We start from the raw sequence: 22,305 nt of genomic DNA on the forward strand, positions 1-22,305 counted from the left end.
AGTTATTTTTTAATAAAATGTTAGAGTATCTTTTAAATTTTAATTTTGGAAAAGAAAGAGATTTTTTCTAAATATTTGACCCTAGATTAAATGTTTTATGTTTAAACACACGTTATTCTGAATTTAAAGGTTATCCATTACACATGTATATCGTTTCTCTTGGATGTAAATAATATTAGACTAGAACACATTTAATATGTTATGAAAACAACATATACATTTTTATAATAAAAATAGAACATATAAGGCAAATGAAACTACGCTATAAACTGTTAGGGTAAAATTTAGGGAAATAAAATTGGTTGAATATTCTATGGTCAACTTCTATGGTCAGAAATTGAAGTCTACTGAAACAAAAACCCAAAACAAAATTATTTAAGTCTACATATCTATTTAATAAAAATACAATTACATTTTTTCTCACAGTTTGTCACTAAAATGAACAAAATTTAATGGTCTTATTACATCACCTTTATGCAGGCCTTTTACTTTTATATTTACTTTATGACATTTTTATCTTACAGTTTGTATTTTTCATTTCAATAATTCAATACTAAATATGTAAAAAAAATGTTAACAACAAAATTAAACTTTTAAAGGTTGTTTTTATCAACTGGTTATAACAGTGGAGACCAGCAGACTTTTGGATGTTTAAATGATATTAACCTTATAAGATAAAGCAATGTCAGCCAAGTTTAAATATAAAATATAACAACAATTGCGATATAAGTCAAATTCAAAATTGTGTAGCTTAGCAGTTCATCATTCAAGGAGCTTACTTAACCAGATAATTCATGAAGACCACCACATTGCAGGACGAGTAGATGGTGTAAATTTTATTTTCTGATTTAGAACCTGTGGAAAATCATTAGTCACACGAGTATATTGTATCAAATAATGGTTATTAAGTATTTATAAACAAAAACATTATAAATTAAAACTAATTTAAAGATTTAATTGTTGTAGGGTCCAGTAGACTTCAGGATTGTAGATGGTATATGATTACTCTTATAGGATTTAAGATAATCAGGCAGGTTATTGTAAGATAAAATTTTTTGAACATACCATAGTAAAATATGTAAAAAAAGCAAAGTAAAAGATTAGTAGTTATAACATCTTATTTAACTACATTATCCATGCACGGTTCAGCAGGATCTGTTCTAAAAAAAAATTTTTTCTTAAAACAATCTAAAATTTCTAAAGTCTAAAAGATTTTGGCTATTATAATTATTATGGTTCTTTTAGTCTTTATTTTTAACAGTTCAAGATGTAAAAACAATAGTATTTAACAATTAATATATTTGTAGACATAACAATCGATGGGCTTGATCTTGTGTAAATAACATGAAGTCTGGCAGGCTGCAAGCTGGCTGGTGCATGGTTGGTACGAAAGATGGCACAATGTTGATTATGATTTAAGGTTACCAGTTAAATATTTCATATAAGATTTGAACAAAGTGATGATTATATAAATACTCAATCAATTATACACAATATTTTTTTTCCAAAATGAAAAATTTGTGTCACAGGCGGGATTCGAACCCACGACTTTCGGCTCAATACGCCGCTGCTCTACCACTTGAGCTACCGTGACTTCGATCGCCCATGCCACAAACTTCTCATTTCGACTACCCGATTTTGTTCTAATTATAAGCAAATCACGGCTTCATATAGAAACATTTTTTTATTAACGATTATACTAGATTAGTGGGACTGTGTACGATTCACAGGTGTGATTCTAGATTAATACTAAATTTTATCAGCTTCTATTAATTATATAAATAATCAATTATACACAATTTTTTTTCCGAAATGGAAAATTTGTGTCACAGGAAGGATTCGAACCCATGACTTTCGGCTCTATACACCGCTGCTCTACCACTTGAGCTACCGTGACTTCGATCGCCCATGCCACAAACTTCTCATTTCGAATCCCGCCTGTGACACAAATTTTTCATTTCGGAAAAAAAATTGTGTATAATTGATTGAGTATTTATATAATTAATAGAAGCTGATAAAAAGTGATGATTTACAAATAATCTATAGGCATGTTATTAGGATTTTGGATTTATTTAAGCTGAAATCTGCACATAATGTACAGCACATGGGCAGAGTCAAGCCTCTCGTTTCTCAGTCCTCTAGCAATTCCAACTTTTGTAATTTACAATAAATTACCGACAGGCTTCGAGAATCACCCACTCTGGTGAGAAGTCGGAGTCAGACCTCTTTCCATCCAGCCATTGAGGTCTCCAGGTGGTGTCAACATCTAGGTCATTTCAGCACCCAATGTAATCAGTTCCTAAACCCAAACCCTCTCCCACTCTCATTCATTCTTAAATACATTCTTTTCTATTTACACACCATTGACTCAGTTAGGGTGATGGAGTAATTGATATTCCTCTGTAACCAGTGATGGGAATATTTAATATAAATGAATTTTGAAAACATTGTTTAATGGATTTTAACATTGTAAATAGAATAAGAAACAGTGTCAGTAAAAGGGAGACCTAGGTGCTATGTCAGCAACCTGGCCTCGGGCCGAGTGAACAGAAAACAATATAGGTCAGTAGATGCGGAGCAGTCAGAGGATGTAGTTTTCCATAAAATTCATGGAATGTGATGGGTCTTCTTCTTGGCAGGAATAATCAGTGAGTACCTGTTTTAATCAGAATTGTGGCGAAAATTTCATGTCAAATTTCACAGGAGTCCAGCCTATCCCCCCTTTTGCCAAGATCTAAACATATATAAGTAGTTTTTTAGTAGAGAGCTTGGTTGTAACCGGCATATAAAGTAGCCTTAGGATATTAGCGAGATTCATTTAGTCCCAGAATCACTCTTCCAGGATCCCGGGGTTACACCTCCATCACCCTTTACACCTATTATGTAACTATGCTAATTAAGGGTTGATGGAATACTCAATATTCTGCCATTGGCCCTGTAACATTACACATTAACACCAGTAAATATATTCACTCTCAACACAAGTACTGTATACAATAAAACAACCCTGGTTCATTCAAAAATTGGAACAAGGGACCCAAATACCCGTTTCTGTGCTCAAGCAAAATTCTCATACGCACAGAAACATACACAGATTTTGGCCCAAAAGAACATGTGTTAACCTCGCATGGCCTACCCTTAACTGGGTGAGGATTACCCCTCTTTATTTATTTATAATAGATGTTTACTTTTCAATAAGGTTGATTCTTCGCAATATAAGACAATTATAATTGCATGAATTCTGAACCAGGGTAACTTTAATTTTAAAACAATTTATTTAATAAAATATAAACAAGACCATTTCAAGACAAAATTCATACATTTTACAAATTCCAGTCATTTTTAGAACATTCAGGTTTTGAAAATCTTTTAATACTGCAACTTTTTTATCTATTGAATAGGAAGATGCATAAAAAAAATTATATATTTATTAAAATTATCGGGCCACTGTGTTAAATCACCTTGTGCCTTAACTTTAAGGAAATTATAGTTTCAAAATATAAAGTGGTATAAAATTTGATTTGTCTGATCAAAATAAACGTTAGGCCTATGTACCCACAACTGTTTTAAGCATAATACTTAAATCATTGCAGAAGTAATAAGTATACATTCATTTAAATAATATATAGAGGTATATATTATATATAACATATATAATATATAAACAAAAATATTATAAATTTAAAGATTTAATTATTGTAGGGTCCAGCGGACTTCAGGGATTGTAGATGGTGTATGATTAATCTTATAGTATTTAAGATAATCAGGCAGGTTACTGTAAGTTAAAATTTTTTGAACATACCATAGTAAAATATATATAAAAAAAAAGTTTAGTAGTTATCTTGTAACATCTTATTTAACTATATTATCAATACACAGTTCAGCAGGATCTGTTCTAGAAAAAATTATAACATAATATATATAATAGAGGGCATTAAGTGAACTGAATTCTTACTTGCTCAATAAATTATGCTTATTGTCAAAATACCCATAACAATTGACAAATGTTACTACTGATATAACTGTAATTTTAATAATTGTTATTTGAATCAAAATCAATTCTCATTGGGACGATTACTACAATTTAAAGGCAAGTATAACATCATACGAAGTTATTTTCAATTTGACCCAAAGGCCGGCCAAGACGAATAGACCATTGGGAGGACAAATCGACCTCATTTTCTTTGGTATTCGCTACGATTTAGGAACATCATTTTGTTCAGATTCTATTAGTTTTTCTAGGGGCTACAATTATTTAGTTACTGGGAAAAAGTTTGTTCAATACTATTGGGGTCAAATAGCTATAAATTTAGTAATTAGATTTTTTGTATTTGCCATTTTCTATGAGTTTTAAAGTTAAAGAAAACTTTTGTCTTCATGTTTATTCTATTTTAGTTTTGATAATTTAAGCACATAAAAAAAGGGATCGTCTTTCTTTAGTCAAAGTTGGTCCATTGGTTATTCATAATAGTACAATTTTCAGTAGGGTAATTAAGTAGAAATACTAATTGAATAGTCTGAACCTTAATAAAGGCGGTTTTTGAATTATCAATCGTTCAGAAGTAGGAGAATTGCTCAATTATTAATTAAACTGGTGTTCTATTTTTGCGTCCGAGGACGAAAGAGGGTGTCAGGTGGGATCTGACGGATTTACAACCCTTGGCCTCGTCCATGGCACAAAAGGTAATTAATTAGCGGTCATCGACACCAAGACCGTTTATGAATGGCGATGAATGAGAAGGACGAGGAGGAGGGGCGAGGCCCCCCCCAAGCCGAAAATCGATTGCGGTTGTTCGCAGGTGATGTATCCTGGGTGGGTTGACGCAAAATCACACTTTCGGACTCCCGTCCGACGCTTCGACCGCGAATTAATCCGACAAACTTAATAAACGAACAAAAGGATCGACACAACTAGGATTATTGACCGGGTCGCAAGGTGATGATGGATTGACGTCAACGTCTGACGAGAAACTCTGATATGAAGCTTTTTTTGGGGCCGTTCATAAAATTTACACTACTTCTTTCCTGTTTGTCTATTGTTCAATATGGACTCGATAAAATTCATGACACTTCAAAGATGTAAGGAAGTGAAATTAATTCAAATTACCCTTCGTAGAAAAGAAGCTTATACACCGAGGTAATAAATTGCACTTCCCCCTGGGAAACTTCGTCGTCTCCTACTTGTTGCAACTATAGAAATGCAAGACAAACTCTAAACAGAATGTTTTATAGAGTACAAATTAAGATTTCACATAGTGTAATTTCACAATATCACAATTTTATCACTTTTTATGTTCAAATGGTTCATTCGAAATTAATGTAACTTTTTTATGTAATGCAAAATATGAAATATAAATATAAACGTGTGTGGTGATTAGTGACCGTTTGTCGATGATCATTCAGAAATCATGAGATGCGGTCTGGTGTGATATAGGTTTCAGAAACATTTTCTTTATCGTGCGAACGTTTCGATCTTTATTGAGATCATCTTCAGGGCTCAAAGTGTTTGTTTTCTGCGTAATTGTGCCATTCCTTCCCCACCCCTTCAAAACCCAACGTATATAAACATAAAACAGCAATATTTCACTGGCACTCTCAACACGACACGCAAGAAAGGCACAATTACGCATAAACAAACACTTTGACTGGGTACAAATACTTTGATTGAACCTAAAATTCTCTGGCATTGTAAAAATTCACTTTTTCCACATCCTACATGTTTTTGTTAAATTTAAACAATGTTCGTAAATCCCAGGCCCTGAAGATGATCTCAATAAAGGTCGAAACGTTGGCACGATAAAGAAAATGTTTTTCTGAAACCTACATCACACCAGACCGCATCTCACGATTTCTGAATAATAAATATAAGTAATTCACTATTTTCGTGGTCCGCTTGACCAATCAATACAAGACAATTAATTAAGGTTTTTAGTTGAGATGAAAAAAAGTTAATGGCACGAGAGGGATTCGAACCCACGACCTTCGGCTAGATACGCCGCTGCTCTACCACCTGAGCTATCGTGACCTCGATCCACTCGGACATCAACTCCCCATCTCAACCACAGGAGGGAAAACTCATAAGGTGGGGTTGAGATGGGGAGTTGATATCCGAGTGGATCGAGGTCACGATAGCTCAGGTGGTAGAGCAGCGGCGTATCTAGCCGAAGGTCGTGGGTTCGAATCCCTCTCGTGCCATTAACTTTTTTTCATCTCAACTAAAAACCTTAATTAATAAATATAAGCATTAAAACGGCATAAGATATAATACAAAAGTGTAGTAGTATATTTCTTTATATACAATGTAAACGTTTCTACTTCTAGTTTACCAACTTACCTTCAAATATGAACAAAGAGATATGCAATTTAATTGCTATATTCTGTTATGAATTTGGCGGACTAGAGTACAAGAAATATACAGTTTGGGTATACATAGATGAGTGTTCGATTGAAAGAACCAGTTTCCTTCAGCCTCAGATGAAGTCGTTGGAAGGTGCGATCTCGGTGTGGAAAGCCAGCTTGGAGCCCCTTGCAGCAGTAGCATTACCGTTGCAGTAACCGTGAATGAAATGCATATCAGCAAGATGTGCATTAGTTAACAAAGAAATAATTTAAATCACCAACTTTGTCAGATGATAAAGCAAACTGATTGAACAATAAAGAACTGACACGAAACTTAAGAGCCAGACGGATTTCCCGGAAAAGTTGAGCATGCCCTACTTCATCGACACCAAATTTTTTCAACAAAATGCAAAATTTTTGGGCCTTGCAGAAGCGAAATCCAAAAAGGTGGGTATACCATTGAAAGCTAATTTTATGGAAAACTTTTGAGGGAATTTGCAAAGCTCCAGGAGTTTGTCGTAATTAACAGTCTTTCAATTAATTAAGGTTTTTAGTTGAGATAAAAAAGTCAGTGTCACGAGCGGGATTCGAACCCACGATCTTCGGCTAGATACGCCTAAAACTTGAGCTGTCGTGACCTCGATCCACTCGGACACTAACTTCCCATCTCAACCCACGATAGCTCAAGTGGGAGAGCAGCGGCGTATTGAGCCGAAGGTCGTGGGTTCGAATCCCGCTCGTGACACTGACTTTTTTATCTCAACTAAAAACCTTAATTAATTGAAAGAATGGTCAAGCAGACCACGAAAACTAGTGAATTTAATATGTTATTAACAGTTACCAAACAAACAATTTCAACATTTTTGTTTTTTCTGAATTTTTCGTAGAGAATTTTTTCATCAATTCTGAAATGTAAATAGGTTTCCTGTCAGGAAATTGAACATTCTTTCAGGTGGCACAAATCAGATTTTTCTACAGTCATAATTTCTGAAGTTTATAAGCAATTGAGTGGACCTAAGTAGAAAAAAAGAAGCCAAAACCTGAAATTACTCCTTTACCGTTGGGATTTGGACAAGGTTTATAGGAAATTTTTTGTGAGTAGGAACACCTGAAATTTTCGACTTATCGCCAGTCACCCTGTATATATTGTACATTAAAATTACATATTAAAAATATGAAGAAAAAAACAACAAGACACTTCAAACATTATTGCTTTCCTGTATTCAGTTTTATCTTTATTTATAATATATGTGTGTAGATTTAAAAAAAGGTTTAGTATATATTTCTTACATTCTTATACATTACTTTCAATTAACATTACATGTAATTCATTACTGTAAGGATGGTTGATTAAAAGAGAATGTTCTGGGTTAAATTAAAGGGTAATATTATTTTTAGAGTGCGTGTGTGCGTGTTAAAGTCTAATGAAATGGGGTAAGGGTGAATTTTATCGGAAAGTCTTTTGTCCCATTTATTGGAGGACGTGACGGGATCTTTTCCAAGGTTCCCCCTTTCCCTCGTTAGTCCTCGACAAAATGTTTTATATCACCCTTATGTTCCTCTTGACCTTTCCCGAGGATAAAATTAATTGTCTTATCCGGGCCCGGAGGACCTCTGGCAACCCCCCCCCGGCCGCAGCGAAATATAGGCCTCCACCCCTGTCATCCTCGTCTGAATCCATGTCACTGAATTCCCCCTCACCAGGGATAAAACCTCAGGCGGAACTCGGTATTTTGTCTGTTGTCAGTGATGTTGATGATAATGTACGACCGCAAGGGATTTACTGGACGTCGCTACTTTTGGTGTTGTCCGTTTTTTAAGCTCAGTATGAATTCATTTCATTGTTTTACCTTTCTTACGCTTATAACGACAGCTTTTTCTATTGCTTCTTCACAGCATTCTTTTTTGAGTATTATTATTAATATTATTATTTTTTTTATGAGGGTTTGCACCAGCAGAAGTCATATAAACCCTCAGGGTGCCGCCGGTGTTTGGAAAAAAAAAACATAGGTAAGTATGTCGGATTCGAATGTAGGCCTACGAATACGAACAAAATTGCAGGCCTATACCATTATGTCAATTTGTAAAAAAGAAATATTTGAATTACTATGGCTAATCTAGTCAATTTTGTTTTAAAAATCAGGTTTTTTTAAAACTTATTTGTAGTATATTATAACTACCTTAAATTGGGTAATAAGTAGCAATGAGTGCATAAAATAAGCAAATAAAGTAAATAAGCAAGAGAAAGGAGATCCCGCGGCCATATTCTTTTTAATCGGCAAGGAGGGTAGGGAGAATTCGTCAGGTTGAATTTTTGTATTTGAGGATTTATGATGATCGGGAGGTTGGTGTGAGTTTGGCGATAATACATGTTGGACAAAGGGTTTAGGTCTTATGTATAATTTCGTGGGACCCATAAAATGGAGCATCAAGGATTTTTCTGAGGATTATGGATTGAGCTCTTTGAATGCGGAGAATATTGCAATGTTTGGATGAATCCCACACTTCCAGTAAGTCCATATCAGCTTCATACTGGCGTTCAAGTGGTAGAGCAGCGGCGTATCTTGCCGAAGATCGTGGGTTCGAATCCCGCTCCACTGACTTTTTTATCTCAAGTAAAACCCTTAATTAATTGAAAGATATTAATTGGTCAAGCGGACCACGAAAACTAGTGAAGTTAATAATAACACAACGCCAACATAGTAAATTCTGTTTTACGATATTAGTCAGAGCCGATTGCTCATTTGCCATTAACTAGCACAGTTGCCGATAATAGCCATTGAATTAGCAAGTGCGTTCGTTACACGACATCCACAATATTATCGGTAAAGAGGTAATTCAGATGCAACTCGATTATGGAGAAGCACGTCTGGGTCCGCCGATCCCAACTCGTTAAACATTTGTCATTAACGTTTCTCAAAAACGTACAATTAGGGGTTTGTAACCGTTGATTTTTATTCTAGTCGGCTAGAACGAGTTTTGTCCCTTTTTCTAAAATCATATTTAAAAATTTAATCATCTCGGGTTAGAATGATGTGCATACAGTTCAGGGCTTTTGGTAAAACTGTAATAAAAAGACTTGCCCCCCACTGTTTGTCCGGCATTTTAGCTTTTATTTATACTGATCCAGCCCCGAAAAAAGTTTTGTTTGCAAGAGACAAATAGCATATTTCGTCTGCATTTCCCTAGAAAGTGAATTGATACAACAACGCTTGGAAAAAGCGTTCTTTTAATCCGACGCCTTTTTTTTTGTGTGTTCGCTGAATGCGGTTTGGCCGAAACCACGATGCGATTATATTTAACTGTTATGAGGAGACAAAAAATGAAAACCTCAGGCATCGTTTAATATTATTGCTTTCTTCTCACTAAGATTGCGATTAGCAAAGAGACAAGCTGTAAAAAATGTTTATGGCAATATAAGAATATGCTAAAATAATGTTCTATTCTACCAAATTTTATTATCTATTACCTTTTTATATGGGACTCAGCGTTATATACTCTCGCGTATATTACGTTAATTGGCTAATATGCAAAGTTCATAAGGCCATTAAAAAATATGGGACTCACGCTAACTTTGTGAAATTTGCGTCCTAAGACTTGTTACCAGAAGATAGAATTTAATATTCAACAATCCTTTGCCAAAACTACGGATCTCTGGTATAAATCACAAACTGCCAAATTAAGTAAAACCGTAAGAAATATTTTTTCTTCTTCGAATAAGAATGGAAATCAAATAAGAATACGGTTTTAACATGAAACTAATCTTAAAACTTTACAATGCTCCCATTCATTGATCGAAAAAACAAAATCTCTTGTAAAAAAAAATCACAGTTTCGTTCTCACAAAAGTTAATTTAATCCTACACACAAATGCACTCTACAAAACAAATACAACCCAATAAAAACATAATACTGAATATGTAAATTGTGAAAATCAATAACAAGAAGAGTCTAAACTCAAAATAAATTTAATATAATATTATTAAAAAACGTATGCAACTTAAACAAAACTAAGATAGATTGAAACAGTCAGGTCTCCAAAAATATATCAATTATATAAATAAATTAAAGATAAATTAAAGATAAATTAAAGACTATTTTGTCGTTTTTTTAATTTATGATTTTTATAAGAAAAACATTTCCATGAGGTTTTCTTTTTCTCTTATTTCATTATACATTACTGAACGTTTCGGGATTTACACCCATCATTAGCAACCACAGAATTTCTTTTTTTTTTAAACAATATCTTCATCACAAAAGATTATTAGTCTTGTAAATTTGTTTTTACTTGCTTACCTCATTATTCGTTTTGGCATTATTATGTGGTAATTAAAGATTTAGGACCATTTTGCATTTGTAAATTTATGTTTATTTTCAAATTAATTATTACTTGTGTTTAAGTCAAATTGTTAAAAAGGTATTTCCTTGCTACAGGTCGCCTTTTAAATAGAAGACGGCAGCCTATTTATACTGTTGTCTTGTTTTAGTGCGCAATATAATAAATGCTTTTTTTATTTTAGAATCTTCTAGTGAAATCTTTTAGTGTTTTTTGAAGAATATTTGATAAAATTGTAATCTATTTATTAAATAGTGTTTCTTAAGATTTTTAATTTAATTTTCAAAATGAAAGGAAGGTTTTTTGTTTTAATATTGTTTACATTCAAGGCTAAAATAGTGGATTAATTAGAATTGCTTTTCATGAATTTTTAGTTAGTTTTTTTAATATATTGCAATATAATAAAAACATTTGGTTCAGTTTTTTGTTTAAATTCACTAATTTCGTGGTCTGCTTGACCAATTAATATATTACAATTAATTAAGGTTTTTTTGTTGAGATAAAAAAGTGAATGGCACGAGCGGGATTCGAACCCACGATCTTCGGCTTGATACGCCGCTGCTCTACTACTTGAGCTAGCGTGACCTCGATCCACTCGGACACCAGACATTGAAAAATGGCAAAAAGGAGGGAAAATTCAAAAGGTGCGGTTGAGATGGGAGTTAGTGTCCGAGAGGATCGAGGTCACAATAGTTCAAGTGGTAGAGCAGCGGCGTATCTAGCCGAAGGTCGTGGGTTCGAATCCCGCTCGTGCCATTAACTTTTTTACCTCAACTAAAAATCTTAATTTTTTGTTTAAAATTTTTTTCACTATTTTTTTGTAATATATATGCATTCTAAGGTTTGTCATTTGAAAAGGTATTGTTCTAAATCCACAAATTCAATAATCCATACAAACTTTCGTGGAAAAAAAATATTATTCAGTTCTAAGGCGTTGGGACAACAGTTCTGCCCGGTTTCGAAGCTGTGAGTTTAGTATAACAACAACGCCGTCTTTCTCCCCCACGAGGTACTAAATAAACTGTCCCAAAACGTTCATACACATTTTCCATCTTTTTAACGCTTATATTTGAAAGGTCCACCTACCAAAAAAAAAAGTTAGTAAAAATAATTTAAATAGTTTGAGTCACGCTTTAGCATTTTTTTAATAGTTAAGCCAAAAAGATCTTTTAGTTCAGTTTAGTTTTATTAATTTTGTATTAAGTCAATTTAATTTTTATAAAGTGTAGTTTAGTTAGCTCGTTTGTTACATTATAACAAAAAAGAAATATATTTTTTGTACGAATATGGCACGTTCTGCACGTCCTGAAATTATCTAAAATCTACAAAATAAAAATTTTTTGTCTTGATTTTCCCGTGGTGTCTGCTCGAATTTTCTCCAAAAGAAAGTGTGTTTTCTCTTGTTTACATCCTCCATCTCTGTCGGATCGTTGAATAAATAACAGACGCCCACATCTTGGGAGTTTAATCTTGACGCTACAAATTTTAAATTCCTTATATCCTCGGCTAGGTGAAATGAGAAAGGCCGTAATTGAACCATTAATCAAGCCGGGTGAATTAATCTCCCTCTTGACCAAACTGGAAAATCTACAGCGGTTCACCGTTTATCAGGCCAAATTCACAACTTTCAAGTTTTAGAGTTTTCTATCATCTTACCAAGAAAAAATGTTTATTTTGGTTCGATCTGATTATTTGATCTTAATTTTTTATAACTAAATGCTTTTTGTTCAAATGCCATTTATTTAAAATTTAGTTAACATTTCGGTAACATTCGTTATATAGAATGGTGCATTCCCATTGAATCCCAAATTTTCAGTTCTTAAGATCAAGTAGGGGTTTTAGTTTAATTCCATGGGAATTTGGTGTCCGAGTGGATCGAAGTCACGATAGCTCAAGTGGCAGAGCTGCGGCGTATTTAGCCGAAGGTCGTGGGTTCAAATCCCGCTCGTGACACTGACTTTTTTATCTCGACCAAGACCTTACATAAAGATTAATTGAAACTTGTTTTACTATAATGTTTTAATTACGTTTTTTTTTGCCAGTTTGGTTATTTCTGTAGCCTTGAAAAAGGTCTTGTATCATGTTATCAGTTTTTGTCGCGAGTGGGGATTTAAGGTTAGTCGGATGTCTAGGTATGTCGTCAGATATCACCCCTGGTTTGATAGAAAGTAAACTAGGGGGGGGGGGTAGTTTTTTCTATGGAGGGGCGATATTCATTAATTTCTCTTTGTTGAATTTGATTCTTTTTTTCTTTGCTCTATTACTGGATTATGTGAAGATGTTGCGGTAGATTATGAACGGAATTAACAGGATCTGTACGATAGGATTGCTGGGTCATCAGCAAAGGTAAGAAATGGAGTTTCACGATGGGTAGGGAGTCAGATATCTGGTCAAGGATCGGAGCTAGAATGCTACCTTGAGAAACACCAGCTGTTACTGGATGATACTAGCGAGTGAATTAATTAAATTAAATTATACACTAACTTATACCTACTTAGCGTAAGAACTGTAAAACTCGCACACAACACTCACACAATGATGGTTGACTTGGTAAAAAAAAGTTTGATTAGTATTCCACTAAAAATTATATTTATATAAATTTATGTTACCTTTAAACAGGATTCTATAAACTCTTCCAAGGTGATAACGCCATCTTGGTTGATGTCTAATTTTCTAAAAACGATGTCAAGCTGTTCCCTCGCTTTCCTATCGTCTTCCGCCTGTAACATCTCACACTTAACAAATTGATTAAAAAAATGCAACAACATCGAGCGGCCGTGCAGAGGTGTTTCGTGCATTGGGATGTACGTGCAGGGAACCGCCTTCCTTAAAGGAAGAACGGAAACAGATCGGATGCCCTGCCATTTTGACAAAAGTGGAAAGGCATCCAAATTTTTGACACATTTTTTTGTGTGGTTTGTGTGAAGTGATATCTAGTTTCGAAATTTTCTCTTCTGTTTCTTTCTTTTTTTCGGAAAAAGCCCTATACCATTGACCATACAGTACAGCACAAGCCATTTTAAGAGAAAATGACACGTGTTTACAACATAGAAGAATGCTTCATGCAGCATCTCCACGAACAAGCATGACATACAGCCTACACGGCTGTGTGTACGAACATCAATTGATATTTAAGCTCAGCTTGCATGTTAAAACATACATTAACACTTTTACAACAACCTAATAGCCCTCGCTCCTTTCAAGTTTTAAATTCCGTTTACAGCTGAACTATCATAGCTAGCGCTTGTTTTTTTTTATCGATTCGTGACCATCAACATGCAATTGAAAGCCAACTTTTATCGTGCTGATATTTGCCTATTTGGATATTATTTTAAATAGCGCCGCTTTTACACAATAAAGAAGATATACTTTTAAGCAGTTCAGCTGCGTTTTAGGCCGAGAGCAGTGCAATAATCATATTAAATCATTTAGAACAGACAAAATAGATATGTTTAGAGAATTAATCTTCCAATTAAATGTCAATACTGAAAAGGAAATAGTGTTTTGTATACAGCAATTAATGTAATGTTACATATATTACCTTGTGTGTTTTTGCCTGAAAATTAGTAATTTGTTAATGTAAAAATGTACAATAAATTTCCTTTTTTTTTGTAACACGTAATAACATAAATTGATGAAGTGGTAATAAAATTCATGTTAATAACTAATACTAGAAGCATCAGGAAGCAGTGTTCGTAGCTGGGAGGAGAGGTGGGTCGTGGAAAACATGGATAAAGGCCATGATTGATGGGAATCAAGAGGCTGAGTGGCCAAAGGCTGACGCAGGCAAACACAACTGGAAATTTCAAGAGGGAAATCCTTTTTCCAATAAAACCGGAACGCGACTGATGAACGTCACGATCGCAGGCCGAACAATACTAATTATTTTTATTTGAAGACAGAAACTTTCATTCATCTGAATTCGCGTGATTTAATAAGAAGTCACGTGACTTGGAGATTATACTCAAACGATTTTCTCATTTTACAGCAAAGACTACTTTAATTACTGCAGTCCGTTTGCAATTAGGGTGGAATTTTCTCTGTAAAAAAGGCTACAGATAAAAAGTAGAAGCAGTTAGTGTCTTCCAGTTTTCTGTGTATTTTCATTTGGCCACTTTGCCAGCGTGGATTTTCTTCTAATCAATGGCAATCTAATCAGACCCCTTGTCGTGAGATACAAGGGCGAAAGGGAAGAAATGCCAGATGGGATTGCTTCCAATTAAGAGATGGGATCTCTCGTCGCTATGTAAATGTAAGGAGGTATTTATTTCCTGGTGGATAAAGGACGGGAGTGGCAACCCCTTTCCGCACCCTCCTACTATCCTGAGACAACCGTCCACTCCAATAAAAAAACCTTCTTTTGCCCTCCGGCCTTTCTTTTCACGGCTTAAGGGAAAGCATAAAAAAGAGATAGCAGGGATAAAAGTGTAAAATTTGTGTTGCTGAGTTTCTTTTGATCACTAGACATCTCTTCGACAGGTGTTGAGGTCAAGTGAATTTTAGGATGATTCTGTTTCTGGCATTCAATAGCGAAACTAATCAGACCCCAAATAGTCAGATGTACAAGGATTGTAAACAAATTTGAATCTCACATCACACTCTGATATTTAAAGAACCGAGGAAAAGGCAAATATAATAAATTATTTCTTTTGTAGGAATACTGAATAAAATATAACTTTCGGTATCTTAAAATATTACAATTTGAAAAATGTAAATTATTATTATTTGAATAATATATCTGAATTTTGTAGAATAAGATTCCAATATAAGGGAATTATTTTGCAAGTATAAAAATGTATTTAACAATGCAAATATTTCATAGAAAAAAATGGTGGTCAAATTTTTTAACTAGTCAGATGGATCATACATGAAAGGTAAAATAGGTACAGTAATGGAGTAATGGAGGGTCTTTAGTCTCGCCAAACTTCATGGAACTACTTAGAACCTTCCAAGGAGAATATTAACCAAAAGGTAGGACTCGGAGGAACGACAACAAACGTAAATTCTGTTAGCCAGGAAGCCTTGACGACTTTAGTTGTTTGTCGGCAACTTAAAACCAACATGGTGCTTACCAAGTACCTAAAGCACCTGGGAAAACACATTAGAGTAGGTTTCTGAATATCAGGGCGAAGAAACTGTTGGCCCAAAGAAGAGGCAAAGTGCTAGGATCAGAACCTTCGGAACTCTTCGAAGTTTATTAAACGATGAGATGGGGAAATCTGGATATCAGGGGGGAGGTGAAAGTAAAGTTAAAAATTTTATTACTTTCTTGTAAGGTGAAAGCAAATAAGCTGCTTTGCTTCGGACAAAATTCAAAAATCTTGGGGAAAATCTTGGTTTTCATTATTTTATCTTTTTTTTCAGACATAGCGGGATAGTTTGACAAGGTGACAGTTTTTTTTATTTATAAAAACAGTAAACTAAAGTATATATTTATGAATTTTGTATATTTTATATATTGATATTTTATTATATACAATAATACTTTATAATATTGTATACGTATGTATATCACGATAGCCAATGTTTGCCGATAAGACGATCGGATTAATATACAAGAATAAATGAAGAGGCAATCTGTTCCATTCTCGGCCCTGTGTAATCTCACGTTGTCAATGCCAAAAGAAAAAATAAGTACCGACTTTCAAACCGGAGAAAACTAATCCTTTTGCTTCACCACAAACGTCAAACCGCTGCTGGAAAAATAGCAAGTTCTAATACCTCTGTCAACAATTTCTTAATCTTACTCGAAAGTTACGAGGAAAAATATCCCGATGGTAAAGAGAGAAAAATAACTGAAAAAGAATTGACACCAGTGAAAAATTCTCCAATAAAATTCACTCAAGAAACAAAACTGTCGTATGTTTTGTTCATGAAAGTTTGACGTTGGAAACAAAATCGCTATGGAGTAAAGATTTCTGGTAACTGAAATTAGGAGCAATAACGTTAGAAGAAAGAAGTAGAACAGTAGCAGTAAAAAACAAATTCTCTCCAAATGTATGTTGTAATGATATTTTATAAACACTTTCATATACTGTAACATTTCTTGCGTTTTCTGCTCATAACAAACAGATATTTGAACATTTGCCAATTGGGACTTTAGCAGGGGGGAGGGAAAAATTGATTTTTCACAGGACAATGCGCCTATTCAAATCTGCCTACTCATAAAAAATTAATGATCTTAGTAAACGTAGCAGTTTTTTTTTTTGGGGGGGGGGAAGCTTTGATCTGAATCAGGTAAAAACAGTTACGTGATGACAAGCAAAAGGAAATTTTTACGAGAAAAAATGGACAAAAAAACAAAACATTCATCAATTCCAGCAAATAAAAAAAAAAAGTTTTCATTAATATTTTTTGTTTTATTATAGACTTTTTTGAACCGTTATTATAATTTTTTCTTACATTTTTATAATAAACGTAAATATGTATAAAGCCAATTACAAAGCACTAAAGAATACTCTCAGTTAATTTTTTCAATTAATTAAGGTTTTTAGTTGAGAGAAAAAGTCAGTGTCACGGGTGGGATTCGAACCTACGATCTTCGACTAGATACGCCGCTGCTCTACCACTTGAGCTATCGTGACCTCGATCCACTCGGACACTAACTTCCCATCTCAACCCCACCTTTTGAATTTTCCCTCCTTTTTGCCATTTTTCAACTTTTTATCTCAACTAAAAACCTTAATTAATTGAAGCGGACCACGAAACTAGTGATTTAATAAGTTTAAATGAAGTATACCTTCACTAAAGCTTTCCGTGGCCATTTCATTTGTCGCCGAGAATCAAATACATTACATGACATTTGAAAAATGGTAAAAAGGAGGGAAAATTCAAAAGGTGGGGTTAAGATGGGAAGTTAGTGTCCGAGTGGATCGAGGTCACGATAGCTCAAGTGGTAGAGTAGCGGCGTATCTAGCCGAAGGTCGTGGGTTCGAATCCCGCTCGTGACACTGAATTTTTATCTAAACTAAAAACCTTAATTAATTGGTCAAGCGGATCAAGAAACTAGTGAATTGAACTCAGTCATTATTTTCGAGCCTTTCAAAAATGTTACCCATGCAATTCATGGAATATTCAAAGAAGGTACTAAGCGTTTTGTGTCCAATTTGCCCTATCCCTTATGACTAATATATATAATAACTAAATATCTTGTTTCATTGGACTTACATACGTGCTGATGCAACAAAATTAGCTTATAATGAATTATTATCACAGTGTACTGATTGGTTACAATGAATTTGTTTTGTTTTAAACAATATAAAACTTGAATTTATTTCTATAAGTAATTATATATTTTATATATTTGTACTGATACATTACATTGTTAATGATGACTAGTTCACTTTTGTACTATAATTTATTCAGAATTTATTTGTTATTGTATCTTGTGTGTTCTTCAAAATAATAAATGATTAAAATATAAAAAATATACATAAACAAAAAAAGAAAAAATCGAATAATTTGAATTTTGTAAAATGAACAGAATAGACTTTTGAGTTTTGTTCACGTGGTTTCTGTAGAAACCGAAGACCAAATATTCCGCTCCTGTTTGTAATTTTAACGTGAATTTAAATGTGAATATATTTGGCTAATTTTGTACATTTCAATGTTTAACTCATTGACAGCCTAGGCCTGGAAGCAATGCTCCATTGCCTTGCCATGCGTACAACCGCGGTACTATGAATCGATTTTCTTGGAACTCGAACTTAAGATAATTCAGGTTGTCCGGCTTTCAAGATTCGAACAAGGGGGTTCGTTGGCGATGAAAGAACGACAATTAAAATCCTAACACATAGGTATAAGAAGCCTTTTTTTGCAAATCTATGCGAAGTTCGATCGGAACAAAACCTTATAACATTCTGAATTTATTTTTATGTGATACATCCAAACAAAATCAAAAATTTATTACAGTCAAAAAATACTAAAGCTTGAAGCAATTAATGCTGAAGTGAACAAATTTCCATTTAAGTAAATACTTTTAGAAAACAAAACATTACATGTAGATTTTCTGTTTGTGTTGTTCTTTGTATCAAAAACAATGGCAATTCTAATTCCTGAAAATATGCAACTTTCAATTCGATAAAGAAAAATTAAGATAACATGTTTCTCAGAACTTTAAGAACGAAATTACGCTGGGCGAATTAAGCCTTGCTGTAAATAATTACCCGAAAGATAATTGACATAACGCTCCATAGTTGTGTTTGTACTGGAATCAAACGTTTCAGTTTAAAAGATTGAGTACTTAGGGAAAAAATATAGAAAATAAATTTATGAAATTATTAAAAAACATGTTGGTCATAAAGGTTTTTTTTTAAAAAATAGCCGGAAATCGTGTAGAGCTTTCTGACAAATTGCCATAATTTTTGCACCTCACGAACGAAATATGACCAACTTGTAAAAGTAGGTAATTTATTTCTTTTCTAATAATACAAGCCGGTTTTCAATAACCCAAAAGTTTTTTAACTGGTCTAAATTTGAAAATTATTTGAGGAAAATATCCGTTTGTTTTTAAATCCCACCAACATGAAGAGTGAGATTCGATGCAGGAAAATTGGCTTATTTCCCTTTCATTCGAGTTCTCCATTGAGGCAAATTTGTATACTGAATAAATTTTTCGTACTACGTCAAAAGTACATCGTTATCTTGAAATTGAATTACAGTCGGTGATGCGTTTTGTAATATTTTTATCTGGTTATCGGCGTAGTAGCGACTAAAATTCAATTTTTTTTATGCCGCTACTCTACCGCTTGAGCTATCGTGACTTCGATCCCCTCGGGCACTAACTTCCCTAAAGAATGGCAAAAAAGAGGGCAAATTCAAAAAGTGGGGTTGAGATGGGAAGTTAGTGTCCGAGTGGATCGAGGTAACGATAGCTCAAGTGGTAGAGTAGCGGCATATCAAGCCGAAGGTCTTGGGTTCGAATCTCGCTCGTGACACTATCTTTTTTTTATCTCAACTAAAAACCTTAATTAATTGAGTGATATTAATTGGTCAAGCGGACCAAGAAAACTAGTGAATTTAATGAGTTAAAATGAAGTATACTTCACTAAAGCTCTCCGTGGCCATTTCATTTGTCGCCAAGAATTAAATAAAATACACGACATTTGAAAAAAAAACCCTTAATTAATTGAACGATATTCTGTTAATGTTATTTTTTTTTTCAACAGTCGTCTACCGAGATTTCTTTCAATTTCTACAATTTTCGCATTGTCAAAATCGGCCTGTTTTTGTTGCAGACTGTGCTTAGACAAAGCTGTCCCTGGTTGCTCGATATCTTTTTCCTAATGTATATGTTGCCTCATCAGTTAACCAAGGTTTGGCCTTAGTAGGCCTTTACACTTAATGCAATTCCACTATTTTAATAGTGGATTTTTGCCTTTTAATTTAGTAAATAAATTCCTTCCAATTTTATTGTTAAACGTTTACAATACTTTTATATTCTCACATTTTGATTCCAGTAAGCGTTTTAATTTTCTTGAGGCATTACCAACAAAAGTAAAGGGTGGAATTTTTTCCCCCGACAGTTTGGTGGTGCACTGGTGCCCATGCGTTGGTTTAATAACCTATTGATTAGAGACATGGGGTACCCATTATTCTTGTACATATGAACAATTTTTCTTTTATTTCTGAGTGAAAATTGAGGGTCTTAGTTTTGTTTATCCATCTGTCTAAGTCCTGACGAAGGCTTAATAAAAAGCCGAAAGCTTTGCAAAAAAGACACTTCATTTTGGACCACATACATGATCCCAATCATCAATTTGTCTGTCATATTAAGTTTCTACTGATTTTTACGTGCCTATTATGAGGTATGTTTTCACTATGGCTAAAGAAATGCCAAAGCCCATTTGGTAAAACAATATATTTAAGTAAACACTCAAAAATATAATACATATTACAAAACGCTACACTGTATAATTTCGGCAGATTAGTGATTTCATTTGTCAGCACGCACCATGCTTGGATGTTAATGTTATCGTGCCCTTTATTGATGTTGCCTCCCAACTTTCGGCCTAATATTTGCATCTACACTATTTACTAAATCATCATGCACTTTTATTTTACCTGGGAACTCTTGGAAAATAAGAGAGCGGGTTTTATCCAGGCAGTGAGCATGAAAAGAGGACAACGTGATCACGCGAGATCGAAGAAACGTCAAAATATCTAGGAATTATAACTCAAATCGGTCTCTCTCCAGGGGAAGATATGAAAAATTGGATCAATGGAAACACCCGTGATATTTCATTACAGGGATAAATTGCGTCTCGAGCGACAAAGCCGGCCAAAGGGGATATTATGTTATCTCATGAGGATCCTTTTAAAGTTCTTCCTTCTTGCATTATAAAACTCAATTTGAAAATTTAAATGAAAAAGTTAAATGTTAAAAAATATTAGGATTATATGCTAAAACATGCTCTTTTAAAAGTATCGCTTTATTAAAAGGCAGATTACTTTTACTTATTAATTAATTTTTATCTCTCACGGTCGGGTTAGTTTAACTTTAGTTCGGCTACAACTGCAAGATTAGAATTTATCTTAGGATCAGGGCCGCCTAGTTTTCTTCGCCGTGCGGTTTGGAACCGCTATCTCCGAAATAGTAGATCACCCCGAGATGGGCACACAGTCGTGACTTGAGTTATCTGGTCCCAACGGATGTTATCGTGGCTCATTAGACCCAGTGATCGCGTGAGAGCTCAGCAGTCGTCTCGAGGTTGCAAATTGATTGCAGAAATATATGTCGGGACGTGCACGTTTTACTAGAATCTGGACTGCAGTCAATTCGAGGAGCCGCGGGCCATTTGGTTCCGGACAGCCTGGACATCTTCCAAAAAGCATTTCCGATCCAGACGCGGAATAGTCATTATATCACGAATGACTTTCTTATGAGACTAAAAAATATTAAAATACCAGGCTATATACTTTTAAATAATGAAACTAATCTTAACAAAATCCCTTTTAAGTCTTTGTGTATTGAATCATAAACGACAGACTTAAAAATAGGATATATACATGAATAGGGATATTCCAATTTTGTAGTATTTACTTTTCCTAGCATTTTCGTTTTATTTTTATTATAAATTGCATTAAAATTGATTAGAAATTATTATGTTTTTAAGTGAAGTAAAAGTTACAAAATAAAAGGTTTCCATTTCATAATTTTGTTCATTGGACACAACAATTTTTTAAAATAATTAATACCAAGCAATTAATAAATTTATAACAGTAGTATAATATCTTTTTTTTAGCTAAAACTCACTGGAATTTCACTCCAAAGATGTAAAAACGCTGCATTCAGTTGTTGCACGTCAACTGACTGCGGATGGCGATCAAAAGTTCTTCTTCTCAATGCATCCCACATGAGCTCAATGGGATTGAGGTCTGGAGACAATGGAGAAAGGGGTAGATGGGAAATTCCCAGGTTTTCTAAACATTGATGAACAACTCTGCTTCTATGAAGTCTGGCATTGCCATCCAGAAATGGAAAATCCACGCCAATGAGATCCCTGGTTTGAGGGATGTATTCCTCCATGATTTCTTGGACATTACGGACTGCGGTGAAGTTGTCTTCAACGATATGGAGTCCATGTTCGTCCTCCAGTGTAAATCCCAGCTCAGATCATTACACAGCTTCCT

General features: G+C 34.1%; 1 protein-coding gene across 1 annotated transcript in view; it reads right to left on the reverse strand.

The window, feature by feature from the left end:
• LOC106670571 (calsenilin) overlaps positions 1 to 22,305 on the reverse strand; it is a 46,264-nt gene that overhangs the window by 2,530 nt on the left and 21,429 nt on the right. Inside the window, exon 4 of the mRNA XM_024228564.1 lies at positions 13,284 to 13,394. Within this exon, the coding sequence (XP_024084332.1) occupies positions 13,284 to 13,394 (111 nt within the window). The remainder of the gene's footprint in view (positions 1 to 13,283; positions 13,395 to 22,305) is intronic.

This window comes from Cimex lectularius, unplaced genomic scaffold (assembly GCF_000648675.2).
Source record: "Cimex lectularius strain Harlan isolate CLEC.00 unplaced genomic scaffold, Clec_2.1 scaffold153, whole genome shotgun sequence".
NCBI classification, from domain to species: domain Eukaryota; kingdom Metazoa; phylum Arthropoda; class Insecta; order Hemiptera; family Cimicidae; genus Cimex; species Cimex lectularius.